Consider the following 18,918-nt stretch of genomic DNA (forward strand, 5'->3'; position numbering starts at 1 on the left):
TCCCTCCTTCCCTCCTTCTCTCTCCCTTTCTCTCTTCTCTCTCTCTCTCTCTTTTTTTTAAAGATTTTATGTATTTGTCAGAGAGAGAACAAGCGGGGGTAGCAGCAGGCAGAGGAAGAAGCGGGCTCCCCTCTGAACAAGGATCCCAATGCGGAACTCCATCCCAGGACCCTGGGATTATGACCTGAGCTGAAGGCAGACACAACCAACTGAGCCACCCAGAAGTCTCTCTCTCTCTCTCCTTTTCCCTTTCCCTTTTTCCCTCCTCCTATTTCCTTCCCTTCCCTTCCCTCCCTTCCCCCTCCCTTCTTCCCTCCTTTCCTTTTCTTGTCTGATTCATGTGGATAGGATCTCCAATCCTATGTTGAATAAAAGTGTCAGGAGTGGGCATTCTTTCCTTTTTCCTGATCCTAGAGGAAGAGTTTCCAGCTTTTCACCATGAGCTATGATGTTGTCTGTGACTTTGTCACATACGGCCTTTATTATGTTGTGGTGTGTTTCCTCTGTACTCACTTTGTTGAGAGTCTTTATCGTAAATGGATGTTGAATTTTATGAAATGCCTTTTCTGCATCTGTTGAGATAGTATCATTTTATCCTTCATTTTGTTAATGTGTATCATTGTTGCTTTATTTGCAGATGTGTAACCATCCTTGCATCCCTGGAATGAATCCCAGTTGATTATGGTGTATGACCCTTTTAATGTGTTGTTGGATTTGGTTTGCTAATATTTTACTGTGGGTGTTTGCGTCTATGTTCGTCAAGGATATTGACCTATAGTTTTCTTTTTTTGTGCTTTGTCTGGTTTTGGTATTGGGATAATTCTGGCCTCGTAGAATGTATTTGGAAGCTTTCCTGCCTCTTTATTTTTTGGAACAGTTGGAAGAGAATAGGTATTAACTCTAAAATATTTGGTAGAATTTGCCTGTGAATCCATCTGGTCCCAGACTTATTTTTTGGTAGTTTTTTGATAACTGATTCAATTTCATTACTAATAACTGGTCTGTTCAGATTTTCGATTTCTTCCTGATTTAGTTTTGGAAGATTATGTATTTCTAGGAATTTATCCGTGTCTCTTGTTAACCATTTTGTTGGCATATAATTATTCATAGTAGTCTCTTACGATCCTTTGTGTTTCTGTGGTATAGGTTATAACTTCCCTTTCATTTCTGAATTTATTTGTGCCTTTTCTCTTTCTTTGATGAGTCTGGCTAGAGATTAATCAATCGTGTTTATCTTTTCAAAGAATAAGCCCTTAGTTTCATCGATCTGTTGTTTTTGAGTCTCTATTTTACTTTTTTGCACTCTGATCTTTATTATTTCCTTCCTTTACTAACCTTGGGCTTTGTTTATTCTTCTATTTCTAGTTCCTTTAGATGGAAGGTTAGATTGTTTGAGATTTTTCTTGTTTCTTGAGATAGGCCTGTATTGCTATAAACTTCCTTCTTAGAACTGTTTCTGCTGTGTCTTTCTACCCATCCTAGTGGATTTGAAGTGGTATCTCATTGTGCTTTTGATATGCATTTCTCTGTGGCTAATGTTGTTGAGCATCTCTTCTTGTACTTATTGGCCATTTGTTTCTCTTTTTTGGAGAAATGTTTACTCACATACTTTGCCCATTTTTCAGTTAAGTTACAGTTCCCCCTGCTCTTTGAATGTACAGTGTTCCTGTGAAAACTTTTGTAAGGGGACACCTGGGTGACTCCGTCAGTTAAGCGTTTGCCTTTAGCTCAGATCATGATCCCAGCACTGGGATCGAGCCCTGCATCAGGCTCCCCGTTCAGCGGGGAGCCTGCTTCTCCCTCTCCCTCTGCCTCTCCCCCTGCTTGTACTCTGTCAAATAAATAAATAAAATCTTAAAAAATAACTTTTATAAGCCAAAATGGTATAAAGTGAAGTACTTACTATTAATCTATATGGTAAAAAAATTTAAGTGTTCCTCGACCTAAAACATAACTTCTCTTAGTCTTTTCTGATACCTTAGGGCATACCTTGCTAACAGATATACAAAATAAATCCAGATAAAGCACATTTGCACACAGACACGGTTCAGAGCTATGGCAGTGAGATGCTGAAGGACCTTGGCAGTGCTACATTTGTTACTCACAGTGCACACTGCTTTTATAACAGCTTGCTGCAAATAACACTGAATTCTATTTTCACTTTTTGTGTTTGTTTTTTTTTTTCACAGAAGTGAAATGCTCTTCAGATTTTTTTTTTCTGTTAGGGAAAACGGGTACTAATGTTCTCTTGTAAAAGAAAGTGGTGCGATCTGAACTTTTGAAAAACAAAAGGGTACATGTATTCCTCTTTGTTTAGTTATAAGCATTTTATCTTTTTAAAAGATTTTTAAAGAGAGCCTGAGCCAGTGGGGTGGGGAGGGGCAGAGGAAGAGAGAGTCCCGAGCAGACTCAACGTTGAGTGTGGAGCCTGATATGGAGCTCATGCCATGAGCCTGAGGTCATGACCTGAGCCAAAATCAAGAATCGGATGCTTAACTGACTATGCCACCCTGGTTCCCCTAATTATAAACATTATTTACATATTCTGGATACATATCTCTTACCAGATAAATGATTTGAACATACTTTTTTCTCATTCTGTGGGTTGTTTTTTCATTTCTTTATGGTGCATGTCTTTTGATCCTTCTCATATTCCTATTGCATGTATGTTACAACTTTTTGTAGTTGTCCCACAATCCTTGGATATTCTGTTTTTTTCAGTCTTTGTTCTCTTTGCTTTTCAGTTTTCATGAATTCTCTTGATGCAACCTCTAGCTCAGAGATTCTTTCCTCAGCTGTGTCCTTTTTTTTTTTTTAAGGTTTTATTTATTTATTTGACAGAGAGAGACAGACAGCCAGTGAGAGAGGGAACACAAGCAGGGGGAGTGGGAGAGGAAGAAGCAGGCTCCCAGCGGAGGAGCCTGACGTGGGGCTCAATCCCAGAACGCCAGGGTCATGCCCTGAGCCAAAGGCAAACGCCCAACGACTGGGCCACCCAGGCGCCCCTGTGTCCTGTCTTAATAAGCTCATCAAAGGCATTCTTCCTTTCTGTTACAGTTTTTTTTTTTTTTTTCCATTTTCCTCTGTTACAGTTTTTTAATCTCTCGCATTTCTCTTTGGAGAGTATTTTATAGGAAAGTGTATGATTATGGATAGGAGAAAGGTGTAAAATGCAGTATATTCAGATTTTTGAAAATAGGTTTTGTAAAGAAATAAATATGTATACAGCAAAAACCTGCTGGAACGAGCTGTATCAAAATGGTAGCATTTATTTTTTCTGTGTGGTAGTTAAGTGAGGTGAGTTAAAAATAATCTTTGTTCTGTATTATGTACCATAAGCTTGTGTTAATTATTTTTTGTGATAAAAGTAAAATGCAGTAATTAGTGTGACACACCTGTACCTGTTACTGTTTTTCACTCATTGGGCTTAATTAAAAATTATATCGCTGTTGAGTTTTGGTGATTTAACATAAGGTCTTATAAATATTTGAAGATATGCTCTAAGAACGTGCAAATAATAGCTCTGACATTGGGGCTAACAGAATGTATATGAGCAGTTGTTAATCCTGAGTCTACTCTATAGAAAGCAGTTTTGTTTCACTGGGATATAATAAGGTGAATTATTAGGCAGATGAAAATCCCATAGTCTGATTTATTAGCATTTCATTTTTTTTTTCTTTTCAGGCTCATATTAAATTTCCTATTGACTACCCATATTCTCCACCTACCTTCAGATTCTTGACCAAAATGTGGCACCCCAACATTTATGAGGTAAGAGATATATGTTGTGAATTTCTTTGAAGATTTACTTTTTAGATACAGTCCTTTAAAGTAACCTTTATATCTCCATATGCTGTAGTAGTTTTGCTGTAGCCACAAGGGAGTATTCATGGTTCCCCACTTTTAGTTAGTAATTTGTAGTTTAATTGTTTAAAATTGAGGATAGTTTTATAATACCAGTGTATATTATGTTTAAGGCTTTAAACTTGTTGCCTGTTGCAAAGATTATAACGCCTTATGTGTTAAGACTTGCATTTCAAAAGTTTGGTATATAAAGTCATACAAATTAATTTGTGTACCTATCCTGTAGCATCACAGCAATGGTCACCTGTTGCTATGATCAGAAATTGAGCTTTTTAGGGGAATTTATCCTACTACATTTGGACTGACTTACTTTTAGGAATTGCTGCAGAACAGTTGAGAACCTCTTGTAGAATAATCCAAGGTAAGGTTCTTCTACTGGACAAATTCACATGCCTGGGGGAATCATTTCTAGGTTTTTTTTTGATGAAATATACTTAGCTTTGGGCTAATCTGAAAGGATGCTAGAATGATGTGTTTTGTTTCTCAGGATAATTGTGTCAGGATCCTGTAAAATATCCTTAGAGTCCACTCCTTTACCATTCTGTAATATTTTTCATTGTAATAATACGTCTCTGAGGTGGTTTCATTTTACTGAAGCTGTGGCCCAGCATAAGAGTGCTTTTTAAAATTTGCAGCACTAGTTATGTAGTCCCTTTTTTTGGCCTGGTGGTTATTGGGAAGCTCCTTTGCTCCAGAAACAGAGCAGCGTAGTCTTTGAAATGCTTGTAGGCAGGAAGTGGAGAACTTACTCTAGAGTCCTGAATTTGGATCTCCATCTGTATAAATTAGCACACTGGAGCAGCTTTAGTGTTTTTCACATCTTGCTTTTTCTATGAGGTGTTATTGTCTTGTCTTTTCTTTTTTCTTTTTTCTTTTTTCTTTCCTTTCCTTTCCTTTCCTTTCCTTTCCTTTCCTTTCCTTTCCGTTCCGTTCCGTTCCGTTCCGTTCCGTTTATTTATTATTTATTTGAGAGAGCGAGAGTGTGGGTGGGTGGAGGAGTGGCAGAGGGAGAGAGAAGATCCCAAGCAGACTCTCAACTGAGTATGGAGTCCGACGCGGGGCTTGATCTCACAACCCTGAGATCATGACCTGAGCTGAAATCATGAGTCGGTCACTTTAACTGACTGAGTCACCCAGGTGCCCCTCTTTTTTTTTTTTTTTTTAAGAAGTGGGGAGGGACAGAGGTGGAGAGAGAATCTTAAGCAGACTCCATGCCCAGCGAGGAGCCCCACATTGGGCTCAGTCTGACAACCCTGAGATCTTGACCAAAATCAAGAGTCAGATGTTTGACTGAGCTACCCAGGCGCTCCTCTTTTCTTCTTTAAACAGACAAACTGGTGCTCAAAACGTGATATGTAGTTACATTTCCAGAAATAAGCTCTCAGAATATTGTTTTGGTATCTTTAGTATTTGACATAATCACAATATGAATAAACAATAACGAATACCTTATATTAGTCTGTATAACTAATTTACCCATTGTAGGAGAGAAAAATAGAAGCAGTTTGCTGTTATGTAAGTTCAAAGTGATTTCAATACACATAGAAATATTTTTGTGTTTCTGTCCATGTAATATGTGTGTGTATATGTGTATGTGTGTGTGTGTGTGTGTGTGTGTATACACACATACACACACATATTAGATAACAGGAGAGAAGTGAGAAGACATAAGCTTTTGTTTTGCTGTTGAGAACTGATTTTCCTTAAAGCCATGTATTCACTTGTTTCCATCTCAAGTTATCTAATTCCCAAACCCCTCTCAAAAAAGAAACAAAAAACAAGGAAAAGGATTCAGAACTGTGAAGGAATAAATAGGTGAACTCCCCTTTCCACTATTTTTTCACTATTAAGGTAGGCTATTTAGTTCTCTCTCTTTAAGATTTAGCATTGGATCGGGGTGCCTGGGTGGCTCAGTCGTTTAAGCGTCTGCCTTTGGCTCAGGGCATGATCCTAGAGTCCTGGGATCGAGCCCTGCATCGGGCTCCTCTGCTGGGAGCCTGCTTCTTCCTCTCCCACTCCCTCTGCTTGTGTTCCCTCTCTCGCTGGCTGTCTCTTCTCTCTCTCTCTGTCAAATAAATAAAGAAATCTTAAAAAAAAAAAAGATTTAGCATTTGATCATTATTTTACAAATATGCAGTTGTTTTCCATGCCATAAATGTTTTCTTTAAAAAAAAAAGTGATTAAGTCATAGTTAGAATTTAATTTGATGTAGTTATGGTGGTCATAAGAGACTCTTCTGACATAAGTAAATTTATCTTTGCTACATTTAGAACTGGTGTCAGAATTGAGCTCTTTTTTAAAGATTTATTTATTTTAGAGAGACAGAGAGCAAGTGCACATAAGTAGGAAGGGCAGAATGAGAGGGAGAGAGAATCTCAAGCAGAGTCCACGCTGATCATGGAACCTGATGCGGGGCTTGATTTCACAACCCTGAGATCACGACCTGAGCCTAAACCAAGAGTCACCCTTAACCAGCTGTGCTACCCAGGTGCCCCAGAATTGAGCTTTTTTTGAGGGCCCATGTTAGTATTTGTGATTCTAGAGAATAGGGCTCATGCTTCTTGGCCAAAGGATATTCTTGGTGGTTGTTCTCTACTCACCCACCTGTGTTGTCCACCTAAGGTGGACACATGGTGGACCTCAATGTCAAAATGTTCTTTTCACCGAAAAGTTTACTTCAGAGTTATTTAGAATAGAACTGTAGGGGAGGTGGGGCAATGAAACAACCCAATCAAAAAACAAAAGCAGACTACTCAAATGCCAGAGAAAGTTTTGGCTTGATGAAAGAGTTTTTGGTAGGGGCGCCTGGGTGGCTCAGTTGGTTAAGTGTCTGCCTTCGGCTTAGGTCATGATCCCAGGGTCTTGGCATATCCTGCGTTGAGCTTTCTGCTCAGCACGGAGCCTGCTTCCCCCTCTGCCTGCCGCTCCCCCTGCTTGTGCTCTCTCTCTGTCTCTCTCTAATAAAGAAATAAAATCTTTATTTAAAAAGAGTTTTTTTGATATATTAACTTCACAGGCATTAAAAATAAATATTGTAGGGGCACTTGGGTGGCTCAGTTGGTTGAGTGTTTGACTCTTGATCTCAGCTCAGATCTTGATCTCAGGGTCTTAAGTTCAAATCCCTTGTTGGGCTGTACACTGGGCATGGAGCCTACTAAATGAATGAATGAGTAAAAATAAATATTGTAAAGACTGTTATTGTTAAAGTATAGTTTATTATGTCAAGTTTTAAAAATCACAAGGGCTTGCTTACAGTTTTGTTAATAAATACATCCCTGGACACACTACTGTAGCCCCAAAAGTAGTAAATACTGTAGTGTTATCTGGGTGAATTTAATTATTTTAACATGTCCTTTATTGTTGACAAGTTTGTGAAATTTATAAATATCAAGGGGAAATTTGGAGAACAAAAGAAATTTATTATTATTGTTATTTTTAAAGATTTTATTAATTTATTTATTTGACAGAGAGACAGCCAGTGAGAGAGGGAACACAAGCAGGGGGAGTGGGAGAGGAAGAAGCAGGCCTCCCATTGGAGCATGGAGCCTGACGTGGGCCTCGATCCCAGGACCCTGGGACACCCCGAGCCAAAGGCAGACACTTAACGACTGAGCCACCCAGGTGCCCCCAAAAGAAATTTAATGTGAACTTGTCATCAATCATTCTACTCCTAGTTGCTTTGTAATATGTTGAGTGAGCTCAAAAATACAGTTTCCTGGTTACAGGTAACTGCATTTTCAAAGTAGACAGCCAACAAACCCCATTTCCCCACAGACCATGTATTAAAATGAGGTTTTCATACATACTGTAATTCACTCTGAATTTTATAGCTATGGCAACTCAGAATCTCCTTGTTCTTTATCATTTATTAAACAAATTTTTTGGGGGGGGTGCCTGGGTGGCTCAGATGGTTGGGCATCTGCGTTTGGCCCAGGTCATGATCTCCAGGTCCTGGGATTGAGCCCCACATCGGGCTCCTGGCTGGCTCAGCAGGGAGTCTGTTTCTCCCTCTCCCTCTGCTTCTCCTCCTACTTGTGTGCTTGTGCGCGCGTTCTCTCTCTCTCTCTCTCAAATGAATAAAATCTTAAAAAAATTTTTTTAAAGAAAATAAATAAATAAATAAATAGATAGGTAGATAGATAAGTTTTTTAAGGGGCGCCTGGGTGGCTCAGTCAGTTACGTGTCTGCCTTTGGCTCAGGTCGTGATCCCAGAGTCCTGGGATCGAGCCCCACGTCAGGCTCTCTGCTAGGTGGAGAGCCTGCTTCTCCCTCTCCCTCTGCCTGCTGTTCTATCTGCTTGTGCTCTTTCTATCTGTCAAATAAATAAATAAAAATCCTTTAAAAAATTATTATTTTTTAGAATAGACTGATTTTTTAGAGTAGTTTTAGGTTCAGTGCAAAATTGAATGGAAAGCACAGTGTTTGATGAACTTTAGGATATAGTATTTTTTTTTTTAGAGATTTTTATTTATTTATCTATTTGACAGAGAGACAACCAGCGAGAGAGGGAACACAAGCAGGGGGAGTGGGAGAGGAAGAAGCAGGCTCCCAGCAGAGCAGGGAGCCCGATGTGGGACTGGATCCCAGGACCCTGGATCATGCCCTGAGCCAAAGGCAGATGTTTAACGACTGAGCCACCCAGGTGCCCCAGGATATAGTATTTTTAAGTATTATTGTTTTAACAATGATAAAAATAGATCCTACTGTTTTAATAGGCTTTTCCTAAGATATGTTGTCTTAGCTTGGGCTGCCATAACAATATCATATAGGGGATGGCTTAAAGAAAAGAAGTTTATTTTTTCACAGGTTAGGAAAGTAGAAGTCCAACATCAAGGTACCAGCATGGTTGGGTTCTGAAGACTCTTGTGGCTTATCTCTTTGACCTCACGTGGCTTAAGTAGAGAGCGAGCTAGCCCTCTGGTATCTTGTATAAGGTTTTTTGCCAAGTCTGCAGAACCATAACTTTTTAGAATAATAAAATTTAGGCTTTGTGAGTGGCGAATGGGTCTAATTACACATAGTTTATGATCTTTGTAATAATTTAAATGGATGGTCTGCCATTATCAGCTTTTAAGAAATTGAAAGAACTGCATATGTCAAGAGTCCTCTACAGTAAAGCTGTAATCATAAATTATATTTTAATATTATACAGAGAAGACCAGGTAAAAGCAATAGTAATACTGTATTAGTCAGGGTTCTCCAGAGAAAGAGAACCAATAGCATATATAGAGACACATATTAGAGGAGGTTTATTATACAAGTTAGCTCACATCGTTATAAACTCTGAGAAATTGCACAATCTCTGCAAGCTGTAGAACTGGGAAGGCTGAGATATAATTTGGACTGAATCCAAAGGCCCGGGAACTAGGGAGCTGCTGGTGCAAATCCTAGAGTACCAAGGCCCGAAAACCCAGAGTTGGCAGTGTTCCAGCTTAGGAGAATTTGTCCTTTGCCTTTTTTGTTCTATTCAGGCCCTCATCAGATTGGATGATGCTTGCCCCAGTAGGATCCCTATCCCCATTATGGTGGATATTCTTTACTTAGTCTACTGATAGAAATATTAATTTCTTCTGGAAACATCCTGACATAACACCCAGAGGTAATGTTTTACCAGCTGTCTGAGCATCCCTTAGCCCTGTCAAGTTGACACACAAAATAAACCATCCCAGATACCTATCTTTTTCAACCATTCCTCCCTTCCCATCCATGTATGGTCTTTCTGTGCTTTGTGTACACCACTATGTTCACAGCAGGTATAATTAGGAAGTACATTTGAATCCTTTAAATAGCAAGATGTTTTAAAGTAAGGGTTTATTCCCTTCTTATTTGACAACGCTCTGTAAAATTGTTAGATAATGCAACAAATGATAGCTCACCTAGTTCTGCTCCATCGTCTTTGCTCATTTAATGTACATTTCTTTCTCTTTGATTAAATTATTAAATTTCCCTTTTTGGTGGAATTATCTAATAGAGCTGTGGTTTTTCTGTGATTCCTCTGGGAATTTACTTTATCATTCCACCCAGGAATCAAGTAATGAAACCAAAGAAGTCCTATTAAAATCGATTACAAATAAAGTTGTAATATTATGTTCTCTGATGATTTTCAGTGCTAGGATAAACTGCTTAAGTTCATTATTCTTAAACTTACTTCATATAAAATTTAAATAAAAATTTAAAAATTCTGAAACGTTTAAAGTCTTCATTAAAATGAAAGCATTTTAATCTCTAGGTGTTATAAACATACTAAAAATGTTAAACCCACGTCTTGGGGCACCTGGGTGGCTCATTCGGTTAAGTGTCTGCTTTCGGCTCAGGTCATGATCCAAGGGTTCTGGGATGGAGCCCCAAGTTGGGCTCCCTGCTTGTGGGGAGCCTACTTCTCCTTCTCCTTCTGCCCCTCCCCCTGCTTGTGCTCTCTGGCTCTATCTCTCTGTCAAAAATAAATAAAATCTTAAAAGAGTGTGTGTGTGTGTATGATTGATCTTTTTAAAAAATTAAAATGAAATATAAACCCACTTCTTAAATAATTTTAGACTTATGTTTCCAGAATAGTACAGAAAGTTCTCATATAACTTTTACTTAGGTTTCTCTAATGTTAACATCTTATACAAGAATAGTACGTTCATCAAAACTAAGAAATTAACTTTATTTGCAGTAAAGTGTGGAATGGGGAAGTTAAAACATACATTACTTGTCTATAGCTGCTCTCTGTTCCTCTATAGAGGTGAGACAAATTCTATTTCTGTATTATGTTATTAAATCATTGAAACATGCCTGAACTGTGTGGTTTTAATCTACATAAAGATGCTGAGTGCTTGTTAAAATTTTCTTATCAGTATTTATTATTATCACTTTTTAAAGTGTGCATTTGTTGAACATTAAAAATTTACATAATTTTAATCAGTGGTCTTTAAAAATGGACCTGCATAAAACATTTCTCTTTGAATTCATTTAAAGATTCTTCAGATGAACATGAATGCTTTCTTGTGTGCTAATCAAAAGTGTGTAACCAAAAATATTTTGTTTGCTTTAGCTACTAAGATAATTTAACATAACTTTTCTTTTGTACCCAGTAAAATATATTTGTTTTTTAAATTGTTTCCATAATTAAAACAAGTCATCATTTTTCGACTTGAAAATATTCTTTATTTCTAAATCGTTAAAGTTTTGTAGAATGTTCCTGTGTGACTTTCATCTTGGTTTATATGAATCAAATGAATAAGATAGAAAGTCAACCAGAAACCAGAGGATTTTGATTCTGATTTGGTGTTGAAATTTAACCTAGCAAATGCAATTTAATAATATACATTATTAAAAGTTCAAATTCTTCATTATGCTTTATTTGGATTTTTCATTTTTCCTTATAGTTTTTCTTCAAAAAAATTTAAATAAGGACACTAATTTGCTCTGTGAGGGTATACAAACCTGAAGGATTTCAGTATAGGTACATTAGCTATCATTTAGAACATAATAATATTTAGACCACCAAATTTGTACTTCTGTAGAGCTGGGCTCTGGTTTGTAAATAGTCTTTGACAAGCAGGATTTAATGTATATTATGTAGTTATATTCATGGATTTGCATATCTTATGCATTCTCTCTAACTTTAAGGTACAGGGAAGAGATTTCCTTAGGCAGTGATGTGCCCAAATTTGGTTGTATATCAGAATCCTGGGGAGAAGCTGTTAAAAATAAAGAATACTAGAGATTTTAGTTTAAATGGATTTGGAGGGGGCCTCGGCCAGATAGCCTTCATTTTACATTTAGAACTGCCTTTCTGGGGGCACCTGGTTGGCACAGTCAATTAGGCATCTGCCTTCGGCTCAGGTCATGATCTCAGGGTCCTGAGATTGAGCCCCATGTCAGGCTCCCTGCTCAGCGGGGTGTCTGCTTCTCCCTTGTCACCTACACCTTCCCACCACCTCGTGTGCAAACGCTCTCAAATAAATAAAATCTTTTTTTTTTTTAATGATTTTATTTATTTGACAGACAGCGAGAGAGGAAACACAAGCAGGGGGAGTGGGAGAGGATGAAGCAGGCTCTCAGCAGAGGAGCCTGATGTGGGGCTCGATCCCAGGACTCTGGGATCACACCCTGAGCCGAAGGCAGACACTTAACGACTAAGCCACCCAGGCGCCCCTCAAATAAATAAAATCTTAAAAAAGAAGAAAAGAACTGCCTTTCTGGAGACCTAGAACTTCTACCATGTTTTAAAAATAATAACTATAATAAATAAAAATAATTTATGAGGTGAAATTCACATACATAAAATGAACCATTTAAAGTGAACATAATTCAGTGGCCTTTAATACATGGTCCCAGTGTTGTGCAACTATCATCTCTATTTGTAAAGTATTTCCATCACTCCCGCATAAAGCACCTTACTCACAACACAGTTTCTCCCTGTTCCCATTTCCCCCTAGTCCTAGTCTCTGACAACCATGCCCCCAACTTTCTGTCTCTGTGTATTTATCTATTCTGGATATTTCTTATAAAGGGAATCATACAATATGTGACCTTTTGTCTCTGTCTTTCACTTAGCCTAATGTTTTGGAAGTTCCTCCATGTTGTATTGTGTATCAATACTTCATTTTTTAAAAAAAGATTTTATTTATTCATTTGAGAGAGAACACAAGCTAGAGGAGAGGGAGAGAGAATCTGAAGCAGACTCCATGTTAAGCACAGAGCCGGATACAGGGCTCAATCTCACGACTGCCGGATCATAACCTGAGTCGAAACCACAAGTCGGCTGCTGAATCGACTGAGCCATGCAGGGGCCCCATTACTTCATTTATCTTTATGGCTGGATGATACTCCATTGTATCCGTCCATCTATTGATGGACATTTGAACTTTGTCCATCTTTTGGATGTGTGAGTAGTGCTGCTGTGACCATGTGTATATATGTACTTGCTTAAGTACTTTTTTCAGTTCTCTTCCTTGTATACCTAGGAGTAGAATTACAGGATCAAATGGTAATTCTGTTTTACTTTTTGAGGAATGACCAGATGGTCTACAGCAGATGAACCATTTCATATTCCCATCAGCAATGTATGAGGGTTCCTGTTTCTCCACATCCTCACTAATACTTATTTTTAATTTTTGTTTTGATTCTAGCCATCACAAGGGAATGTGAAGTGATATTTTACTGTCATTTTGATTTGCATTTCCCTACTGACTAATAATGTTGAGCATCCTTTCATGATTATTGGCCATTTATGTATCATCTTTGGAGAAATGTTTGTTCAAGTACTTTGCCCATTTTTTAATTGACTGGTTTGTCTTTTTGTCTTTGAGTTGCAGGAGTTCTATATAATTAAGAATATTAGGGGCACCTGGGTGGCACAGCGGTTAAGCGTCTGCCTTCGGCTCAGGGCGTGATCCCGGCGTTATGGGATCGAGCCCCACATCAGGCTCCTCTGCTATGAGCCTGCTTCTTCCTCTCCCACTCCCCCTGCTTGTGTTCCCTCTCTCACTGGCTGTCTCTATCTCTGTCAAATAAATAAATAAATAAAATCTTAAAAAAAAAAAAGAATATTAAACTCTTATCAAATATGTAACTTGGAGATATTTCCCTCGTTATCTATAGGACTTTTTAAAATCATTTTCTTGATGATGTCCTTTGCATAAAAGTTGTTCATTTCGATGAAGTCTAGTTTATCTTTGTTTGTTGCTCATGCTTTTGGTGTCCTACCTAAGAATATACTGCCATATCGAAGGTCATGAATATTTGCCCCTGTGTTTTGTTTTGTTTTTAGAGAAGGAGAGGAGAGGGACAGGCAAAGAGGAAGAGAGAGAGAATCTTAAGCGGGCTCCAAGCCCAGTGGGAGCTCAACGCAGGGCTCGATCTCATAACCCTGAGATCATGACCTGAGCTGAAATCAAGAGTCACTTAACCAACTGAGCCACCCAGGTGCCCCGGTTTTGTTTTTAAAGAATTTTATGATTTTAGCTCTTAGATCTTTGTTCCATTTTGAGTTAATTTTGTACATGGCGTAAGGTACAAATCCAGCTTCATTCTTGTTTTTGGAATTCCAGTTATCCTGCCATCATTTGTTGAAGAGACTATTATTTCCCCATAGAATGGACTTAGCATCCTTGTCAAAAATCATTTGGCCATAGATATATGGATTTATTTAGGGACTCTCAGTTCTAGTCTGTTGGTCTGTAGGTCTATCATTATGCCAGTCCTAAACTGTCTTGTTGACTTTAGCTTTATACTAAGTTTTGAAATTAGGAAGTGTGCGTTCTCTCTGACTTTACTCTTTTTTTTTTTGAAGATTTTATTTATTTGAGAGAGAGAGAGAGATTCTCTGTGCATGAGCCAGGAGAGGGGCAGAGCGACCAGCAGACTCTGCACTGAGTGTAGAGCCCAGTGTGGGTCCCAATACCAGGACCCTGAGATCAGATGCTTAACTGGCTGAGCCACCTAGGCTCCCCTTTACTCTTCTTTTTTAAGATTGTTTTTGCTGTTGTGGGTCTCTTAAATTTCTATATAAATTTTGGGATCATTTTGTCAATTTCTGGAAAAAGGGAAGCTAGGGATTTTATTAGGATTTCAATCTGTAGATCAAATAGGGGAATGTTGCCATGTTACTATTTAGTCTTTTTACTCACTAACAACAGGATGTTTTTCTCTTTACTTAGGTCTTTAATTGAGCAGTGTTTTATAGTTTTCTGTGTACAAATCTTTCACCTCCTTGGTTAGATTTATTCCTCGGTATTTTATTCTTTCAGATGCCATTGTAAATGGAATTCTTTTCTTAATATCCTTTTTAAGTTACCCTGTTTAGGTTATTTCTGGTATAGAGAGGTGAATCTGATTTTTGAGTGTTGACCTTATATCCTACAACTTTGCTGAATTTGCTTATTTGCTTTAGTGGGTAGCTTGTGAATTCTTTGGAATTTTCTTTGTCATTCTTGAAAAAAATTGTACTTCTTCCTTTCCAGTTTGTATGCCTTTTATTCCTTTTTCTTGTTTAATGCTCTGGCTAGAACTTCCAGGACAGTGTTAAATAGCAGTGGTAAAAATGGTTATCCTTGTCCTGTTCTTGATCTTAAGAGAAAAGATTTCACCATTTAGTATAAGACTAGCTGTGTTGTTTTTTTTTTAATTCCCTTTACAATATTAAAATACTTCCCTTCTAATTATAGTTTTTTGAGTGTTTTTATGAAAAAGTGTTGGATTTTGTCAAATGCTTGCATCAGTTGAGATGCCCATCTTTTAATGTTGTTTCTAAGTACAAATCTGTGTATGTCATTCCACTGCTCAGAAATTTTGTGTATGTAGCTATTAAACTCAGAACGAAGTAACATATTCCTCTGGTCTAATTTTTGTACTCTATTTTTCATTACAAGTGGGTTCTTCACTACTGTGGTGGGTAGAATAATGGTCCTTCAGAGAAGTCCACATCCCAAACCCTGGAACCTGTGATATGTTAGCTTATATGTAAAGAAAAATTAAAGTTGATAATCATTAGATGACCTTAAAAATAAAGAGATTATTCTGGATTATCCAGGTGGCCCCGATGTAATCCAAAGAGTCCTTTCAAGTGAAAGAGGTAGGCAGAAAATGAGAGTGTGAGATGTGACTATGGAAGAAAGGCCCAGAGAAATGCAACACTGCTTGCTTTGAGGATAGAGGAGGGAGGACCAAGAGCAAAGGAGTGCGGGTGGCCATTAGAAGCTTGGAAAGGACAAGGAAAGAGATTTTTTCTGAGAGGCTTCAGAAAGGAGTGCATTGCTGCTGACACATTAAATTTAGCCTTGTGACAGCAGTGTCAGGTTTTGACCTACAAAAGTGTAAAACAATTTTTGTGATTTTTTTTTTTTATAGCACCAGTGCAAAACAAACACAATTACCCAAGCATATTCTGTTTATGATGTTGGTTTATTTCTCTGGGCTAACTCATGTCTAAATTTCCCTTAGGTTTTTAAAATTGTACTTACTGTTCAAGACCCATCTCAAAGCTTTCTCAGACTCTAAGCCTGTAGTTCATCTTCCACACCATGTGCCAGGTGTCCTCTATCCAAATATACCCTAAGTTTCTCTCTCCTTGTTTCTGTTGTGCTTTTTTTACCTTCCTCATGACATCTAACAAGTTTTAGAATTTAGTATTTGGTATTTTATTAAAATTTTATTCTCCTTTTAAAAATGTTCTGTTATCTTGTTATGGTTGTGTATTTTGTGTGTATGTCTAAATTTGGGTTATATATGTAAGATTTTTATACTTTAGTTATATCTCTATTTAGAATTTTGAGTCTTTCATTTTAGACTGAGATTGGTGACTATATCTTATTCAGTCTTGTCTTTTCTATTGAATAATGGTCTGTGATGCATATAGTAGGCAATCCGTATGTGTTTGACTTAAGCTAAATGTACATATGGATTAGGTCCTGTAATTTAAATGTATGAACGAACCAAGGATGCCTGGGTGGCTCAGTCAGTTACGCGTCTGCCTTCAGCTCAAGTTATGATCCCAGGGTCCTGGGTTCAAGCCTGTATCAGGCTCCCTGCTTGGCGGGGAGTCTGCTTTTCCCTCTCCCTCTGCTCCCCGCCCTGTTCCTGCTCATTTGCATGTTCTCTCTCTCAAATAAATAAATAAAATCTTACCCAAAAAAGTAGGGAATTTTATCCACATCCTGAGGGAGTTATAATTAAGTTGTTGGGAGACACGTTTGCAGTTTGTGTGAACCATAATTATTGAAACCGTTGATGTTAAAGGTGATTTTAGCATCTCTCTAGACAGATTTTAAGCAAGGTCAAATCGTGGGGGGGGTTCTTTTTATATACTTTAGGTTCACATGTGTCTGAAAATAAAGATATTTAGTTGTTTCTCAAGACTCTTGAATCTCAGTTCATCATATTTGTCTGTTTTTGAAAGATTTTTTACAGAAAGAGAAGAGAGAGCACATGAGCATGAACAGTGTGGGGGGAGGGGGAGGGTGAAGGGCAGTGTGGGGCTTGATTCCCAGTGTGGGACTTGATTCCACAACCCCAAGATTATGACTTGAGCCAGAATCAAGAGTCAGACGTTCCACCGACTGAGCCACCCAGGTGCCCCTCTCTATTTTTAATTGAGTTTTTTTAGAAGCATGTTGCTACAAACATAGTGCTTCTTTTTTAACTAAGAAATATATCTTGCAGATTGGTTAGAACTAATATTTATAGTATAAAAACTGTTTAATAATTCTTCAGCGTTGGGGTGCCTGGGTGCCTCAGTTGATTGAGTGGTTGACTCTCGGTTTTGGTTCAGGACATGATCTCATGGTCGTGGGACTGAACCCCTCATTGGGCTCTGCGATCAGGGCAGAGTCTGCTTCAGATTCTCTCTCTCCCTCTAGCTCACTCTCTCTTTCTCTCACAGATAAATATATAAAGTCTTTAAAAAAAAATCTTCAACATTGATTGCAAACATGAAGAAAAAGCAGACTTGTTTTCTCCCCTAATGATGAGAGAACAAGTTTTCTAGGAATAAAAGAAACTTCAGCAGAAGTGATGTCCCTTTTTACATGTATTTTTGAGTATTTACTGAATGTGATGTTTGTGTCTCATAGAATGGAGACGTATGCATTTCGATTCTTCATCCGCCTGTAGATGACCCACAGAGTGGAGAACTGCCCTCTGAAAGGTGGAATCCTACTCAGAATGTCAGGTAAGGGTTTACATAAGGAATAATCTGGCTTTTAGGTGGTTCTTAAGATTGGATATTATCTTTTAACAAGTACAAAAGAATCCTTTCTGTACTTGGTTGTTTTGTCTTCTGCTAGAGCTTTAAGTAACACGTATGCATCATTTTGCAGAGTCATATTTACAGAGCAGTAATGGCATATGTCACTCATTTCTTTATGTTCCTCTTAGAAGATTTTTCTAGTCTGAATTCTTCCTCTTAAATTATTTTAAGTTCCATCCTGCATCTTTGGATCTCATGATTTCCATGTTTGGATTGGTTGCTTCCTTATTCTAGGATTCTTATTATATTTTGCAGAAAAATCTGTCTTTACAAACTCAATTGACTTCATGTACTTCCTACTTTTAAAAGACCTTCCATTGTTATTTTTTGTTTGTTTTATATGTGTGTGAATGTTTCTTAATGATTTGAAGGGCTTGTATATTTCTTTTGATTCCCTTTGATTATCCTTTTTTTTCTTTTCTAATTTTTATTTAAATTCTATTTAGTTAACATACAGTGCAATGTTAAGATTATTCATCTGTTAATCAGTCTATAAATAGATGGATATTTAACCACTTGTTTGTTTGGAGTAGTGTTCTGTATGTTTAGGAGTTGGTCACCTACCCTTAAAAGAATTTTGAAAAACTATATACAGTGTTGCATGTTTTTATAGGTTGTTTTGTTTTTGTTTTTGTTTTGATTTTATTTTGAGAAATCTCTACACCCAACGTGGGGCTTGAATTTACAACTCCAAAACAAAGAGTCGCATGCTCTACCAACTGAGCCAGCCAGGTGCCCCCACTGTTGCATGTTTTTAGGTGCAGGGTTCTTTTGGTGCTTTTGTTTTTTAGGTACAGTTTTTTAACATCTCAAATTTAAATAGTTAAAAAATACAATTTTTTCTACTTGAATTTGAATTTCCATTTTACTATCCCTACTGAGTTTTATCCTAATACTTGAAATTTTTATGTTTGATAGCCTTATGTTTTATTTACCCTATATATTTTTCTGAACCAAAAATCTATATATACTTTAACTGCTTGTGGCAAGAAAAAACTGATTTCTATATTGAATTACTTTATTATATAGTTGATTAAAAAACAATACAAGTATATTAATTATACTTTCAGTATACTTTTACTTTTTACATTTAATAATTAGCAATACATTTTTAATCAGGTAGATAAACATTTGTTTTCAGTTGGGTCATGTAGCCGTGAATATTTTTTTATTACATGGTTAGAATGAGGCAAAAATACAGCTTCAATTTCATATGTATACATAATGTATGAGTAATATACATTATATACTAATATATACACCCAAGAATATATGCATCTATATACATGCGCGCATATATATATATATGTATGTATGTATGT

At 37.4% G+C, this 18,918-nt stretch overlaps 1 protein-coding gene across 2 annotated transcripts in view; it reads left to right on the plus strand.

Moving 5' to 3' along the window:
• UBE2R2 (ubiquitin conjugating enzyme E2 R2) overlaps positions 1 to 18,918 on the plus strand; it is a 100,883-nt gene that overhangs the window by 66,147 nt on the left and 15,818 nt on the right. Inside the window, exons 2-3 of one of the 2 annotated variants that reach the window (XM_034664030.1) lie at positions 3,685 to 3,771; positions 17,421 to 17,518. In XM_034664030.1, the coding sequence (XP_034519921.1) occupies positions 3,685 to 3,771; positions 17,421 to 17,518 (185 nt within the window). The remainder of the gene's footprint in view (positions 1 to 3,684; positions 3,772 to 17,420; positions 17,519 to 18,918) is intronic. The other variant, XM_034664031.1, reaches the window with a different exon arrangement.

The sequence above is a fragment of the Ailuropoda melanoleuca genome, chromosome 7 (genome assembly GCF_002007445.2).
Source record: "Ailuropoda melanoleuca isolate Jingjing chromosome 7, ASM200744v2, whole genome shotgun sequence".
In the NCBI taxonomy this organism is placed as follows: domain Eukaryota; kingdom Metazoa; phylum Chordata; class Mammalia; order Carnivora; family Ursidae; genus Ailuropoda; species Ailuropoda melanoleuca.